The sequence below is a fragment of the Malaya genurostris genome, chromosome 1 (assembly GCF_030247185.1).
Source record: "Malaya genurostris strain Urasoe2022 chromosome 1, Malgen_1.1, whole genome shotgun sequence".
NCBI classification, from domain to species: Eukaryota; Metazoa; Arthropoda; class Insecta; order Diptera; family Culicidae; genus Malaya; species Malaya genurostris.
This window is the reverse complement of record NC_080570.1, coordinates 58,924,951-58,942,958: the sequence shown is the minus strand read 5'-3', so window position 1 is coordinate 58,942,958 and position 18,008 is coordinate 58,924,951. Positions and strand designations below refer to the sequence as shown.

Below are 18,008 nucleotides of genomic sequence, written 5' to 3'. Positions count from 1 at the left end.
GTAACCATTTTCAGTGTCTTTACATAGAATCAAGCAAAGAGTTAATTGGATTTTCTCATATACATTAATTGGGTTTTGTAAAATCGTTTTTCAATCAGAACAAGTGTCGTCACTAATCCATACGACGTCCAACTTCATGGGTGCCACGGCTCGGTGCGGAACGTTAGCGTTGTAGGAAAGGGCACACATGCATGATGGCAACCAATTTGCTCGGAATTTTGCTCGGGGAAATAATTGTCAACTGTGTTGAAAGTTGTAAAAATGGTATCCTTCGGTTCTTTTCAGAATTCAAAGTATTTTACAAAAATCTAATGAGATTTTACTTGAAACGGATAATTTATTAGTAGAACAATGCACCAAAATAAATGTGCATTTTTAAAGTGATCTGCCCCTTGCCAACGTCAATTTCACGGTTATGTCTCGAACATTACCTACTAGTTTATTTTCTATCCGCACAATTCGACATGAACATTTCATAAGGGCACATAAACCAATGAGAGATTCTCTTTATTTACTTTCTCTTCTGTTAATAACACGTAAATTTTCACGTTCACTTACCAAATTTTCATATAGAATGAAAGAAAATATCTCCAGCTTTGTAATAGTATCATACATGTAACAAACAATTGCGTAATAACGCAAATATAATCGAAAGAGAAAGTAAACAAAGAGAATCTGTCAATTGTTTTAAGGCCCTTTTGAAATGTTCACGTCGAATTCTAGTGTAATAAAAAAATTTTCGCACATATTCATAAACGCTAGGTAAATGAATGTCAGTCAAGTTGAAAGTATAACTTCTTTAGCCGGCAAGGAGTAATTAGTTTGCTGCAACTTATTCTCACAGAACTTCAAAGAATGCTTTAACATGTGTTGAATTTTATCTTATTTAATAATTTAAATTACATTTTAACCGTATTTAATTTTCTTGGATCAATATCTTTGGAAAGAGAACACTTCTTTTCCGGTCTTAAAATAGCGATAATGTCAACGTCGTTCGGAAGTATGATTTTACTCTTAAGCTTATAAACATCTGCAACTCACTCAATGCGTATTGATCCTGTAGATTAAAATCTGGAAAACATTACTGGTTCGAAATGATCGGGTAATAATAAGTTTTAGAAGAACTCAGTTTGAAATTTTGACATAATCCCAACAAATTGTGTTATCAGTCAAGGAAATTGACATTCATCCGATAGGTGAATAAAAATAAATAAATTTTCCGTCTTCCGCATTGTAGTCTTATTTGCACGACGAGTGGACCGTTAGAAAAAAGTTATTGTATCAATTGCTACAGGCCACTAACGATACGGAGGAGGAATAAATTAGCTACATTCATGTGTATAGGCAATTTACAACACTTTACAAACAACTTTATTAATATATCTGGCTTAACAAAATTAGACCGACGATTAGGTAGTTTTCCCACCGTTAAAGTTAATAAAACAAAAATGATTCAATGCTTTCAACATTTAAAAAAATTTATCTGGGCGCTAGCTTGTTTGACTACACAAATAATCTAATCTATATAATCGACCAAATCGAACGTTTCCCTTCAATTTAGAATAACCTGAAAAATCACGCGATGCGAAAAAAATCGGTTCAATTAATAAAACTTATAGCCAACTTTCTACGACAGCCGATCGTGAGCGATGGTATGAGAAAAATTGTATCCCGCAACGAGCAAGCGGGAAAAAACAGATAATAATAATGAAAATAAACACAAATGGGGTACACCAATTATCGAATGGACTTATAACAAGCTCCTAATAATATATAATAAATAAAGTAAACATGTACCACTACCGAGAAAGGCGAAGAGAATTTCGAGCGAACGAAAACGAAAAAGAAACCGCACAAATGGAAAGTACATTAACGCGAACAAAAGCTAAACGAGGCTTCCATTCATTCAAATTGATATCCACCGAGAGCAACAGAGACAGCAAACTTACCACTTCTGGTGAGCCCGAAAGAGGCAGCATGGCCATCATAAACATTTAATTTGCCTTTTCCCCTCGTATATAGTATAAGCTACTTAGCACTGCAAATAAGCAGGAGACGGAACGGAGACGCTAAAAACATAATCTATTTTACGAACACAAGGCGTACTTATGCAAAGCTTTTCGAAATGTTTGAATGTAGAGTGCAGTGTGTAAGCCACGCCCATGAATTCTGCGTGTAAGCCCCGTAGCAGCTCACCGCTGCACTGGTGTGCTTTGCATCTTTCTACAAATGGGAGACGAAATGGGCGAGAGGGCGTACATGTATTGGTGAGCTCACGCATACTGACTGCTCAGTGGCAACGAATGCTCGGATAGGTTGCGGAAAGTCACCCTACCAGTTTTCATTCCGTGTTCAGCGTTCGTTGAGCGAAGTTATCGTGTGCGTTTCAGTGCCGTGTTCGTTTCTTGATCTAATCACCAAGTCCTCTGTTGCAAACCGTGAACGCGGGTCGTATATCTTTCGGATACTGTCGAGGAGGCCGAAGAAAGTGGTTGTACGTTAAACCTTGAACAAAAAAAAACACACACACACGCTAATTGGCTTGCCCCGGGTGATTGATGATCACGCAATCGTGTCAGAGTGAATATAGTTATAGCAATTTTTGATGCGTTTAATAAACTAAGCACAAGTGAGGAAATTAGTCAATTGGTGGAGAAAGTTAGTTAAGCTGAGAGTTGTAAGCTCAGCCGCAAGACGAGAAGAATTTTATGTGATATTCGGTGCAAATAAAAGTGGCAAAATTTCGACCTACAAAATGCCGACGCTTCAGCCGCGGATAGGATTCAGTATCGACTCTATAGTCGGGAACAGTACCCCCAAATCGCCACCTCACGCCATAACAAAGGTGGGCGGTCCACAGCGATCACCCAGTCCGCAGTCTTATTCGGTTCGGCTGAATCGACTACAGAGCCTTTCACCGCCGCATAACTACAGCATAACAAGACTGCCGGAATCTCCTCAGAGTATCGAGTCGCAAACTCGCTTGGAATCGCTGACAACAACCAGCCCTGCACTGCAATCAAGGCTAACTCCAGATGAGCATCTGTCCGGCAAAAGACCGCGCAGCCCATCACCACCATCTTCCCCGTCCGGTCCGATGTCAGTGCCAGTGTCCAGCGGTCCCGGGCCAATCGTTGTTCCGGGACTCCCAGCAGGTCTTATACGACCGTTTCCTGTTAGTCCGCCGCAACAGCAGCCGCCACAAAATCCCGACATCAAAACTCTTCCGCCATTCATGCACACCCCCGAGATGGTTCAAGCTGCCCACAATCAACACTTCCTTGCTGCACAGTTTCAAGCCGCCGCTCTGGCACATGCCCAAGCTGGACAACCGTTCCCACCACACCCGGCTGCCGCTCACCTGCACAATCCAAACCTTCCACCTAGGGACAGTTATCCGCTGTACCCATGGCTGCTAAGCCGCCACGGTCGTGGAGTTTTTCCAATCGGATTCCCTGGCAGTAAGTACTAGTCATAAAATAAATCTACTTAGCTATTGCTTATCGCCGTCAATCTTATGGCTCCCCACTTTCGATAACAAATACTGATTGTGATTCGATTGACACAGCAAATCGTTTAGCTTTACAGTAAATGTAACGTGGCTTAACACGTCCGTCCCGATTGGATTGACGACCCATTAAGGACGGCCACCGTCAGCCGAGAATTATCATCCAATTTTAACGACCTATTTAACAAATTAATCTCTCTCGATATTTGAACAACTTGTTCCCAATGAAAACCCCGGGAACTCGTCCACCCTCCATGTCGTAAGTTGATTATTAATTACTTAATTTCGGTGTCTGCGTGTCGAACTCGTTTCACGCTAAATTCTCACCAAATTCCGTCCTCGGTTGCACGAAACCGACGATGAGTGGACGGGCAGAGAGATATCACCGTCTGACGAAAACAGTTCTCAGACCGATTTTCTACGTCGTCCCCTTGTCGTCTGGTCCTTCTTCTCCTTGAGAAGCAACAGTCATAATTCTCCAGTTCAGCCTGAACGATTTGCCGCACACATGCTGCGCCCGGGTGTTTAGCAGAACACAGCCTGAAGAGGCAAATAACCGACCCTGCCGGGACTTGCTGTATAGAAATGTTTAAGTAGCCTATTGTTGGGTTCTTTAGAAGAGAATAAAATTTTTGTTTGAATTGGCTTTTATAAGTCATCTTGCACCTACTCGGCCTCGGCCCGGGAGAATGAGAAATGATGATGATCGCCGGTTAATTGGAAACTGATCAACGCAGTTCGACCGGGGCACGGTTTGCGTTCCTTCGGCAAGGGCTTTTCTTCTGCTACGGTCCTTTCGGGCGCGTCCGATTCTCTGTTCATCTATCGTCATAAAACAGCTTGATTGTGTGGATTTCTGGGAAAATGGTTTGTTTTTATGGGCTCTTTTTCTCTGCTATTCGAGTGGACGATTTTTATAGCCGCGCAAGCCGGGCCAGTGGCTCTTCCAGCGTCGTAAACATACCGACTGAATTAGATCCAATTTGGTTTGACATTTATGCTTGTCGCTTTCGATATGGATTGGGACCAGTTTGTTAGTCAGGTGGTAACATTGTTATGATTATGAAGTCTTGCATACGAATCGACCAATAAGTGTTGATAATATATGATATGAGGTTATTAGAGAGTAATTTGCGGAACACCGACGGCATCGGACTGGCTTTCACGATGGTAATATTTCCGGCTTAATTTGGCCATTAACCGATATACGTAGCACGCTTGGTTGAAACATTTATTTAAAATACTGGAACAGCACATATTGTGAAAGATTTCCGAAGATTTTGAATCAATTTTCTTTTTTTCCTTTCGTTTCGAGCAGTCAAACTTACACAGAAAACGAAAAGTATCTATTATTTGACTATTTTTTACTTGATTTTGAGTTGTTTTCGTTCATCGTTGTCGAAACACAGCGAACAAAACCATTCAACAGCGAAAGTTTCGTTCAATAAACTGATGTTTTCGATGTTTTCATTCATCGTTGTCGAAACACAGCGAACAAAACCATTCAGCAGCGAGAGTTTCGTTCAATAAACTGAACTTTTGTAAACCACGTATCGATTGAGCCAATGAAACTAGACAATTGAGTAACTTTTGAATCATCTTTCAGTATAGTTTCGGATGGAAACTACTTAGAGCCACTTTACCAATTAAGTTATTAAAGTTCTCAAATTCCCGTAGGTTTTCGGGTTCCGTGTACAACCTTAACCTCACAAATGTCAGGACCGATAATTGCCAACTATATTTATCATCGTGCTACAACCAATTTGAAAATAAAATTGAACATAGTGGGGGCACATGTAGCGTAATGGACTCTCCTTAGCTCAATAGCCAATCTCCGCACAGAAGAGTTATCATTATGATCCTAGAGGTGAATGAGCACAAGGGTAAATGCTCTTAATTGAAACAAAAATAAAACAATCGTTTCTTTGAAACACAGATTACGACTAACATAAACATTGATAAATCGATTCCATGAATATACTATGAAAGGAAACCTCTAATAATTAGTACATTCGACGTACTGCAAGAAGTTGTTTATTAACAAACAATAAATGCTTCAAGCACAGATAATACGATCATTGAAAATGTGTAGAGAAATACGGTACGATCAAATGTAATGAACTCTGTAGAACCAGGAGTGCTAAAATTAAGTTTCTAGAAATCGGCTGTACTTATTATTTACTGTAACCAGAGATGCTAGGTAAAAATTTAGAATATATTCACACAGGGTTCAAAAGTCTGTATATCCAGAAAAAACTGCAGTTAGAAAGTATGTAACAATTTCTCTATAACGTAGGATACGCTAAACTGACTTGGCGAGCAAAAAAAATCGGTCGCGACAATTTCTAAAGTGTAAATTTTGACGAAGCCTGCGAAAAATTCTATTTTCAAAAGTCTGCACAACAAAAAATGTCTGCAGCACTATGTCCGAAATCTGCAGATTTACAGACAAATCTGCAGATCTGGCATCTCTGACTGTAACTCGCAAAATGACAGCCCTGAAATGAATGCGTTCGCCGCTATCAATGTTGCCAGTCACAACTTCTGGTAATTTGGCATGATCACTTAATATCAGCGCTAATGTGAATGAAATGATTACGTGGGGCACGCAAACTTGAGTACGATCGCACTCTGTTGCGTATCAGAATTTAAATCTTCGAACGAAGTTTTGAAAAACATTTCGTCTGTTCAGTAAGTAAGCCGAGCTGAGAAAATTATTGTTTTCAAATGACATACCAGCATTCCGCGTATGCATATTCTGATGGAAAGATAATTTGATACTTTCATTATCTTGAAACAAATGAACTCTACGCTTACTCCAACACTACAAGCTGGCCACAACTTGTCCTTCAAGAGCTGGAACAAACCCACCGTTGTTGCGATAGTTTTTACAAATCGAATATCCCTGCAAAATAAAAAGACACATGCATGCGAAGGCTTTGCATACATTCTCGGGCAAACTGCCATTGCTGTATGTAACGATCACAAATGTTCACACCTGCTTTCGAGATTTTTAGCAATGGTTGTTCTCTTAACATCATTTTTGTTTGAGAATCAGCGTACACACTTAGAAAATTTCGCAATTTTCAACAGCTGAACCTTCGGTAATCAGTTCGGTAATTAAATTGATTACCGATCGTTCAGTAATTGCTGAACTGTCAAACAACTACCGTACACTGTAAACCAATTGGATCTAACTGATTGTTCGGTAATTTACTGTTTGTTTGTTTTCCTTTGGTTAAAATTCTGGATTTTCGGATTTCAAAAATCAACACAAATTCACAAAAACGAATGAAGGAAATTCCAATCTGTTGTGGCCATGGTTTTATTCCACAAAAAAGGGTCAAATGTTTCGGCTGACCGGAATTATGAGCGCCTTCCAAAGCACTGCACAATCCGTCAACTCCACCAGAAATTACCCTCGAATTCGTGTAGGCAGCAAGTGGACAAGTGATACAAAATTATTTTCTGCCTATAAGTAAACAAAAAGCTTTTAGTGGTTCAAATGTTTTAAAAACTTTTGCACCTGTACCACAATCCATTCGATGAACTCTTCAAGATTTTTTTCGTTTGGTTAATAAAAAGACACTTACTAAAATTGTTTGGCAGTTAGTTTCATGACAATCAGTTTTCACAGAAGTTCGGTTATTGTAAGATAGTTTTACCATACGGACAGTATGGGTTTTACCGTACTCGGCGACTATTCAGATTTACCGTATAAATTGTATATCTATTCACAGAATTCTGTAATGAAAATTTACGTAAAACTGATCGTCCGGTAAAAATTTGCATAATTATTGTAAAAGAAAACTCATGTACCGAAATATCGGTCATTTCTATAGATTACCGAAATTTCGCGTCAAAAATATTACCGAACAAAGGAATTAAATCTTAGTGCGTACAAATAGATACGATTTATGCATATGCCAAAACTTGGTTCGAGAAAAACTCTAATTTTTGTTCAATGACGTGGCGGTAAACGGTTTGACAGCAATTATGGTGGAAACTGGCGTTTTAATTTGGCATCAAGCGAAAGTGACATTAGATTGTAACTATAAAACGATATGTTTATCGTTTAACGATATGTTTATAGTGATGTTCATTGAAGAATATCGCGGTCATGGGTTTGTACTTGCAATCTTCAACCGGTTTTTCAATGTTACTTTTGCGAGAAAGTCGAAAAACAAAACAATGTACCACACCGGTTTATTTTAGTAAATATCGATATAACATAAATTGCCAATGTGTTGTTTTAATTGTGTTTCAAGGACTACATTCATTGTTACAGGTTCTTATGAGTATGGTAATAATCTCCGACAATTAGCAGACAGCGTAAAAATAACGATTGAAAATTTAATAAAGTTTTTTCACAGTTAGTACGTGAACTTATCCGTTAAAAATTTCATCAACTTTTACCTTTCAATGGCGCTTATTTTCCCATGTACTGGTCCACATTTACGCGCTTCACTCATTACACATTCGCACGCATTTTTTTGCTAGTTTTTTTCGATTCTGTCGTATGCAGAACTCTGACGAAAAGAACAATCATGATCAAAGATACCAAGATAAATTTTCAGTATTTCCACTTGTTTTGAAAAACAATTCCACTTTAATTGGGTCTCACCATCCACTTCCCAGAAGAATTCCGGATAAATTCACTTGCTTCACTTCAGTTACCCACAACAATAAACAAGTCAGAAAACTTGTCTTATTTGGCTGCCATTAAATTAATGTTTTGTCATACTTCGACTGCATTTGCTTTCCAAAGCGGATGTTGACAGTTGGGTTATTGGTTGTTATCACTAAAATGCGAGATTCTTATGAATGTATTACAAACTACTTAAAAAAGCTTCTTATTCCACATCATACCGGTCGATTTAAGATTTAGTTCTATATTTTTGATTAACATTTTTGCAGATTACTTTCAAAGCTGAATTTCTGAAGCATTTTTTTTTTGCTGTGTCACTAACGTGACAGGCTAAGGCCAGTGGTGGCCCATCTTGCCCGTGTATTGTTAGATTAATATTTTATTTGGTTTTAATTTCGATTGTGGTTTTATTCACATGTTTTCAATTTTATTCTTATATGTTATATTTCGATTGTGGTTTTAATTTCGATTTTTTTATTTATTTACGATTGTAATGTCTTTCACAGTGACTCCCGATGATAGTTTCACGGCGTCGCAACACTGTTTCACTCCAGAACGCGAAAAATCGCGAAAAATACACAAAATTTCATCGCACTAGTGCGAAGTAACATCCTCACACGTTGAGAGCTCCACCGGAAGTGTCTGAAGCAATTTCTTAACCACACTCCTTTTTATACACAAACACGGTTCCCGAATAAAAGTTTGCCAACTCGACAGAAAAAGATGATTTTTCTATAGAGCACTATAGAATATTTGCCTAATTGGCAACTCTGCTTACAAAATTGACCAACTGAAAAGAAGCTAAGGAAAAACACCGGAACAGATGTTTACTTCCATTCGTGTAAGGGGCGGATCAATAAAGGTGTCATTACTGAAATGTGACGTCATTTTTAATGATCGTGTAAGGGCAGTAATGATGAATTCTACATACAAACTTGGAGTGTCAGTACTTAGTAATCATCACCATCTTCCATAATACTCGGAACAAGAACTCCATATTACTCGGTGTTAAAATAATTACTCAATTAAGCATAATTTTACAGTTTGTCGACCGGTGCTACAGAAAACGCGTGAAATTGCAAATTATACCTAGTTTCTCTGTGTTTTTCTAATTCCATTACTAACGAATAATCAAATAATTTCTTGAACATAAAGCGAAGATAAAGGTTTCAGGAAACATTCTATGTAGAAATTAGTTCAATCAGCATATTTACTACGATATTGCACGAAAGCGATACTTTTGACGTTTCCAAAGAATTTTGAAAAATCTTCAGAAATATTTTATTTCAATTCATTAGAGTTTAAGCGATTGCACTAGATAGAACCGTATCAATGGAAGTGAAACAATCGGAGTAAATTCCTAAAATCAAAGTCTTGGCATTACATTCCTTTTGTGGAATACGGCCTTTCTTTTTCAACAGACTTTGCAGCCGATTCTTAGTCTACAGATGGCATGGCTAGTGCGGAGTAAATTCTGCATCGTGATTAAATTTTTGGTCGAAATATGTACAAGATGAGAGCTTTAATAACTGGTGTCACTAGAATCCGAAAACGGAAGATATTTCTTTGAACTTTGATTGGATCATCGAAAGCTTCTCGTGTTTGAAACGATCATTTCTCGAGAAACATTCCTGGCCTGACCACTGCTTATAATCTGCTTTGATGTAGATCTCACCAGCATTGACGAAGTACAGATATTTCGTTAGAAGCTCTAGGTAAAGTTTTTGGGGGCATTCTGGCAACACTCTCCTGATTTTCAATCGAATACGGGAAATTCTGCATTTTATACGTTTTTGATCAAACTCATTTCTTGACCCTTTGGACGGAGTTTCTTCGACCAAATCACACGTTAAAATGTAAAAGGATTCGTTTGAAATGAGTAATCAGTATCCTCCATTTTTTTTCGAATTGCGTCGGACTTATGGTCTATTGTCATTCGTTCCTGGAACTTTTTTTAAGATCGAATTATATAAATTCATCAATTATTGCTAGGCGTAACCGGGGATTTGGTATGTGGATAAACAAAATTGTTTCTCTGATTATCTTCCATCTCGACTGACAATTTCATAGCGGATGTAGACAATACATTCAGAAGAGCAAGTGGATTGAAAAACGTTATTTTTCATATTAGATTAGTTAACAAACTTGGACAAAAACTTAGTATTGCAATAAAAACTTGATTTAGGACAGAAAAAAATATAATTATCTGGTTTTCAGACTAATTCGACGTACAATAGAGAATTTATGACATCTCGCACCATGAGTAAATAACATTGTCTGCCGTCTGTTGCATGCTCTATGACCGTTGCATTTTAACACACTTATTTGCATTTAAAGTAGAAGAGTATATCGTTATCTAAGCAAAACAAAAGAAGGCATTTCATACCTTTCTGCGTAACCCAACAACGTCAGCATAACCGAAACTACCACAAAAACACCCGGACGATGCAAGCTCCTCACAACAAACCAAAAAATTAATTAAAAGTGTGAGCAAAATGGCTCGCTCTGCAGCCATCTTCTACTCATAAAAGCCCATTTATCGCTAATTTATCACTTGCACTGCAATCGTCCGACCGATCGATCGTTCAGCGGGTTCGGTCGGTGATTAACGACCGTGTGTGAGGAGCGCCTGGCGGCCGCTTCGGTAACCCAGTAGCATGCATGTTTCTGCTCCTCTCGTTCGTTTTCCGCCAGCAGGATGAACGGACGTGCGTTTTTAACGACTTAGTCTGGCGATAATTTATGCTCCTTCCACCTCCGTAGTTTGAAGTATTTCTGCCATTATCACTACGTTACTGCTAGCGTATAGCGTTGTATTGCAGTATGAATACAAGAATGGATGAAGTGCGACTTCCGTTTCTTGGGTTGCAACGTGAAATCCTGGTCCGAGCGGTTCTCGTACTTGTTAATGCGCAAGAATTTTAAGTACGCAATTACGTACGAAACAACATAATTGCGTCACGTCGTCGCCGCCGCACTGGAATTGGTCTGAAGGAGGAGCCAGCCTTAAAACACATCTTCGGCGATTATGATGACCCGAAATGAGACACGCAGGGCTGAATCCTAGCAAGGCACAGTTCGAAACGTGATCGCAAAACTGCCTGATCCTGGCCCTGTTTGGATGTTTTGTTTTCGCAACCTTAGGCTACCATCAGCAATGTTATGATCGCGTGATGGGCAGTGCTCTGTGGCCAGTAACTCTCGTCCATCATGAGCTTGTTAGTAAATTATCACATCGCGCAAAAAGTAAACTCATAAACATTAGGACATAATGGAGGTGAGCGTAGCAAATCGTGAAGATGTGATTATACCCTCCACCGTTTTCGGTCAGCATCCAGCACGGTGTGGTTTCCATCTTGCTCCGCGGTCAGTTTCCATCCCACCAACCGAAAACAAAAAACCGAGCCGGAGTAAGCGGGTAAAACTTGAATTGTGGCCGAGGGGTGTGCAAATTACGCTGTACCTTTCCGTCTTGCATATTTGCAACCAGCCAACCCTACGGTCGTCAGTAGTTGGTTACCAGCGTATGCGAAATCGCACTGTTCTCACATTCCGTGGAACGAGCTCCGGTGGGTTTATCACCTCGCTCGGTTCCCGACTTCGGCTTGATGTGGTCGTAAGAGATGCACACACGAAACTCCACGGGGCCCAGCAAATTTAACAATTCATAACATATTTGACTGCAGCATAAATTATATGATTTAGTATTTTAATTTGGGGAGATTTTACAAGAAATGACGAGCCTAACAAGCGCGAATAACTCGATGAAAAGCCCACGAGAAATGGGCAGACAGTTTGGGAAACAAATGGATGAGCTTCGCGAGTGTGGTGCACGGCGAATGAATGAATACAAGAGAAGAAGAAAATATTTAAAACAACTTAAAATCACCTCGTGGCGATGATATAAATTAATAACATTTTATATATGATTTTTTGCTTCCTCTTTCTGGCCATCCGTCGGGGCTCCGTCGGAAGGCACCGGTTGTCTCGTTGCTCCGCGTGTTATACGAGTGATCCGACGCTTCTGATAACATGAGCACCAAGTAGTATAGAAAATATGCTGTGGAAATGCATGAAAAAAAGTATGCAAACATACGAGGACAAGGCGAAGGGCAGCAAAGCGATTCGTCTTACCAAGCTGGCAACAACAATGCCCGATCTGAACGAGTTAATCTGCGTTGCAGTTCTGCGAGAGGCGATAAAATCGGCCAGATTAATTTCTTTGCTGGGCTTTCCAATTTAGCAACTAATTACTCATTAATCATGCCGATTGCCAACCGATGTGGTTTTTTTTACGCTAGGAGTAACAAACACGGACGAATATGTGTGTGTTCGCTGCTTGCTTACATGCAAACAATCGAGCCCATTAGCATACTGATGGCGGAAAAGCCTTACCGGCTGTGGCGTGGGTTAATTGGTGCGTTTTTAATTGTATCTCCACCGGCAGGCGGCAGGGCGGTGTGTGTATCGAGCCATGCACTGGCGAACAGGCAGACCATAGCGAAATCAATCATTTTCCACAGTGGTACTGTTGAGTGTTTATTTTCTCGTAATTAACCTGACATGTTCTGTATGCACAACAAACATGCGAGCGATCTTGTTTCGACTCAGTCACGGCACTACAAATTTGTAGGTGCGCGTGGTTGTCTTCGGGAACGGAGCTCATCAGTACCACCCACACCACGGCGAAGCTGCCTGCCGCAAGGCAATGATCGCAGGCTGATCGCGCACCGTCGCTATTAGCCGGCACGGACGATTGACAGCTGGTTTGTCAGTGCAACAGTTAGCATTGGACACTGTTTGACTTGTTCGATGTTTCGCTTACTGGCTGTTCGGCTGTACTCACGCATGGGCCTGCGTTGAAAGCTACTACAAATCTAGCATCTTTTGATACAACAATTTTTATCATATTTCAAATTGGCCCGGAATCAATCACTTATACTAACCGCCAGTGGCGCTCCAAGCCGCCGGAAATAGTTGCTTGCATTATGTCCCGTATCCTAGCGATTTCACACGCTGACAATCTTGTCACGTCAAGGAATTTTAATTGCCCCCATAAAAAAATAAAAGTTAAACTGGTAACCCTCCATCACCGCTAAAGTTTCTCCACCGATTCAGGTATGCGTTTGCAGCCGCAACAAAAAACACCTAATTGAATGGAATTATCTGCCACTGAAGTGAACTTTTTTTTTTGTTGTTGCCTTACCGTTAACCCCTTCACAGTCGGATTTCTAACCTTCCTGCTCGGCACCGTGTAAGTGGGAAAGAAACGGAAAAGCCAACCGATACGGTTGCCAGTGTTGATTATTGTAATCGAATTACCTTTTGCCATTCCCACTAGCTAACTTTTCGCTCCGCCCGCCACCAAGCAACTACATTCGTTTGGCAAAGAGTGAAGTCAAATCAACTCACTTAAAATGTAATTAGTTGCCTGGTATCGCTTGTCGTGGATAATGGAATCGGGAATAAAGTCACCCGCACATGTAAGTGCCCTACAAGCGAAAAGGTCTTGGACTTACCGTGCTGATTGCATTTTAATTGGAACTGTTTCGACCTTAGAATTACACATGGATACCACTGCTGCCGATACTACTACTACTACTAATACTGCTTCTACTATCACGACTACTACCACCACTACTACTGATGTTGCCACTTCTGGGCGATCGATTCACACTTCAGCGACACCACAACTGAAGCGGTTATTTGATTGAATGAACTATTCACGAAAGCTGTAAATTATAGTGAAAATACACTCCCATTAAAAATCATTTACGCGTGTAAGTCCACATGAGGTTTAACGTAAACCGCCCGGGCGGGGAGGCGGCGGCAGTCAAAGTCAGAATCACAGTGTTGATGGCGTCTGATCGAGTCACCTTCATATATTACCGTATTGTTACCACCCTAACGAGGAGCTTTCGCTTGTTTTAAACGTTCAGCACCTCGGCACCGGCGGGGCAGGCTACATTTGCCCGGCTTCGTACACGAAGTGTGTGCATCAGCGCAACTGTAATATATTTGCCGTAATGATATATAATTATTTAATTACCTGAACCTTTAGACCTGCGAGAGGAAGCACGCGGAAAACGACTTCGAGCACCGCTTTCAACCGTGATTACATCGTTTCACCATGTTTTCATTTTACCATCAGATTTTCACCCTACCGTAGACCGCCATGAATTGGTTGGTAATTCTCACTGACTACTCGATCGAGTAGTCAATGACAGTTACGAATCCTTCCACGACCCGACTCTACTATTAAGCGTAAACACAGCTAACGTATTTTTTCTACTATTCTACTCTCTTTGCAGACTACCTCATCCCATTCCGTAAGTCAAAACGCGTTCGGACTGCGTTCTCACCCTCGCAGCTACTGAAACTGGAACATGCCTTCGAGAGTAACCATTACGTGGTCGGAGCGGAACGCAAACAGCTTGCCCAGAATCTCAACCTCTCGGAAACGCAGGTAATTATCGTGTAGTATAGCTCCCGCTCAGGTTCTTGATGTTGAGTGGCAGTTGGCTAGACATTCGGTCGCAAAAGTTATCTTCTTCAATGACACACGCAAATTAGGCAAGCGTCTTACAGCAAAACCGTTCAAACTAAGAAGTTTCAGACCTCCGAATCAAACTTAACTTTGTCAGATTTCTCGTAACTTAGAACATGCAGCATGAGATCTCCAGCCATGATCAATCAGTCTATAATTACAGAACAAACCTTGATATAAACACTGCCCTTGTCCATCAAAATTTGATACAAATACTGCCCTTGTCCCTTGAAAATGCCCTTGTCCTTAAATTATATTCAGGAGGAAAACAGAATTGTTTCCCCCCGTAGAAAACCCCGCCGGAACCCAATTACATACAGAGAACAAAACGGACCCCATTTTTAGTCCCGTAATTATATTGTTTCTCCGCGCAATGTGAAATTATGACACCATCCACTGGAATGACTGTTTTGCTCTGGCCGCCAGCAGCACCTTGTGCTACGAAGGGAAACCGAACACGTAACGTTTAACCATCGTGCTGACACTTGTGACATGATTGCGACAAATGGCGGCTTTCGTGGGTTATGTTGATAACAAAAAACAACAACAGCTAGACGTTAGCACTTTGCCACTTCAGTGACACCGGAGAACTGCGGGACGGGATCAAACGAGCTCCGAGCAAAATTGATATTATCTATTTTCCGATACCAATCCAATAAAAATTATTACCACACTACCGCTTGGCGCTCAACCAAATATCAAGATGGCCGGATTCGATTCGATGATTCCTACCGCGTGTAATTTCCTTCTTAAATTTATTACTCCATAGAAGTCACAGCGAACCAAAATTTCATCACGTTCGTCCCCTTCCTAGTGACGATAAATCATGCCCACACAAAAAAAATGAAATGAGAAACTCTCTGCAAAATTGTCACCACTTTGTTGTACAAATAGCAACCAATCGCTCCCTTATTATTAACAGCCTATGCTTGCGAAAACAAACTAGGGGGATAAAGATCCGTATAAGATGCCAACCCCTCAAAGACCAATAAAATAAAAAAATATCGAATTCATCCCAATGGCAGACAATCTAACCGTCCCGCTCTCTCTCTTTCTCTACTACTTCCAGGTTAAAGTATGGTTCCAAAACCGGCGCACCAAGCACAAGCGCATGCAGCAGGAAGAGGGTAAATCGGGTGAATCGAGCGACCAGAACCGGTCGACCTCGAGCCCGGCGTCCGGAAGCTGCCCGGAAGATGACGAAGACGAGTTCATCGATATGGACGACTGTCCGAGCGATGAGGAAAATATGCATCACAACGGATGAAGCAGCGATGCGACCCGGCCAACCGAACAAGAAAGCGGCATCTATCGGGGAGCGGAACAGACAACAAGAGTAAATGTAGAATTACTGTAAGCTGTGCCAAATAGACTAGCGGGGATGATTGATTGCAAGGATGCGTGCCCGTGCGTAGCCGGAGGGTCCCACCAAGTCGAAGGTTCATCATGACGATGACGATAAAAAAAAATGAAAGAGTATTAGCATACGTTTTGCATTCAGGAGCTGCAATTATACCAGTGATTGTTTCTAGCTGTTTAGATTCTGTTTCCAAGTTTAAATAGTAAGAAGAGATTTTTATTTTACTATGTTTGTCCATACATCTGACTCTGGTGCATCTCCAGATTAGGCAGTTAACATACTATTATAATCGTGTAGATAGGAAATCTGTATTAAATGTGTATATAATGGATACTTAATAGCTATTTAATAACAGAGGCTTGAATTGACTGTAATGTAATTTTAATTTCGTTCATTTCAAACAAGGACGTTTTCGTGCTTACTTTTAAGTTCAAAATGGATGTAGATTAAGGTTTGTCATATACGTTGCATAATGATATACTTAGTGCATACATGAACTCGTTTGTAAAGAGCATTACACATTTAGGATTCACATGGAGATGAGATGAACAATTTATTAGTAAAATAATACACACAGTATTGGATTCAATAAACTAGTGTGAGTTTTATTTGATATGACAGCCCCAGAAAAAAAATTTGATTCTTTTCCGCTCGAATTAAATTACATGCATTTGACAGAAAATACATTTAACAATACTTCGTAAATCTCCCTTCACTTGATCGATCCACCGAGCTCACTGCTTTGTTCGTCTTCTTCTTATACCGTCAACCGAATCTGTTTCAAAACCCAGTTTCACCGGGTTGTTATCCGGCATTCTAATGACATGCCCAGCCCACCATCGAAGGTGCCCTACTTTCGCTATTCATACTTGTGGGCGTTCACAAAGCATCTGTTGCCATTCTTGGACCAAACACCATCTCTACGGTTCGTCTTCTGTATTACTTTGATTATACAGGGTTGCGTAAGGGAACCTGACACATTTGGTTCTCCGGTTACACTGGAACCAAACAAGGGAGGTAGAAACCGAAAACGGCAATGGAAAGTAGAACAATGAATGTTTTTTTTTTTCAGTCTAGTAGTTTTCCATCATGGAGCACTGGAGTGTCTCTCACCGGGTTTTTATTTATAACTCGGTTTTGAAAAATCAGTCCTACGTTACAACTATTCGTGTGCTTAAAAAACAATAAAGTCGAAAGTGCCTTTGCGTAATACTGTGAAGCTGAACAATTTTGTAAAAACAGGTACTGTGACCAAAAAAAAAACATCCGGGCCACGTCCGGACTGTCCGGACACCAGAGAATGTGGAACGAGTTCGATCCGCTTTTGTGAAGAGTCCCGCGCGTTCGGGTGAGACACATACGGCTGCTCTTCAAACTTTTCGTCGTTCCTTCCATCAAATGGTCAGGGAAGATTTGTCGTTTCATTCATATAATATCGTCATCACCCAGCAGCGGATTATGGAGCTCGTTCATCGTTCACGAACAGTATGCTAAATTGTCGTTACTAAGCCGAGACGAATCCGTTACAGCCTCTCCATTGATTCAGTAGTTCTATCTTCAAATAAATATCAACTGTATCAGAATCAGATCTAAAAACCTGTTTTAATCACCTAGTGGTGGCCTTTCTCATATTACTTATATTTTTAAAAATATATCTAGAAGAATTTATCACGAAATTATTTTTTCTACCTTGACTAAAATTAGAAACTTTTTTTGGGTTAAAATTAACATAATCTTTTCAATTGGTAAACAGTTATGTAAAGTTAATAAGAATATTTCTTTATTTGATATCATCGCACTAAATGACGATTTGAAAGCTTAAGTTTGTAGAAATAGGTCAAGCCATTAACGACGTATTGATTTTTCGATCGAATGTGATTCGATCGAATCATAGCTACCTTTGATTTTGCTAGCGTTATGAGGAATACAAATGAAATACGAGCGA

At 40.3% G+C, this 18,008-nt stretch overlaps 1 protein-coding gene across 1 annotated transcript; it reads left to right on the top strand.

The window, feature by feature from the left end:
• The first annotated feature begins 2,360 nt into the window (after positions 1-2,360).
• LOC131440185 (homeotic protein empty spiracles-like) lies at positions 2,361-16,630 on the top strand. Its single transcript, XM_058611248.1, has 3 exons — positions 2,361-3,461; positions 14,468-14,622; positions 15,773-16,630. The coding sequence occupies exons 1-3, from the start codon at positions 2,756-2,758 to the stop codon at positions 15,968-15,970; spliced, it is 1,059 nt and encodes a 352-aa protein (XP_058467231.1). The 5' UTR covers positions 2,361-2,755; the 3' UTR covers positions 15,971-16,630.
• Positions 16,631-18,008: the final 1,378 nt, after the last annotated feature.

Excerpts from the sequence above, each read along its gene's own strand:
- LOC131440185 (XM_058611248.1), top strand. The coding sequence starts at position 2,756 with ATGCCGACGCTTCAGCCGCGGATAGGATTCAGTATCGACTCTATAGTC. Across the intron at positions 3,462-14,467 it reads TCCAATCGGATTCCCTGGCA|ACTACCTCATCCCATTCCGT; the intron begins GTAAGTACTAGT and ends CTCTCTTTGCAG. Across the intron at positions 14,623-15,772 it reads TCAACCTCTCGGAAACGCAG|GTTAAAGTATGGTTCCAAAA; the intron begins GTAATTATCGTG and ends TACTACTTCCAG.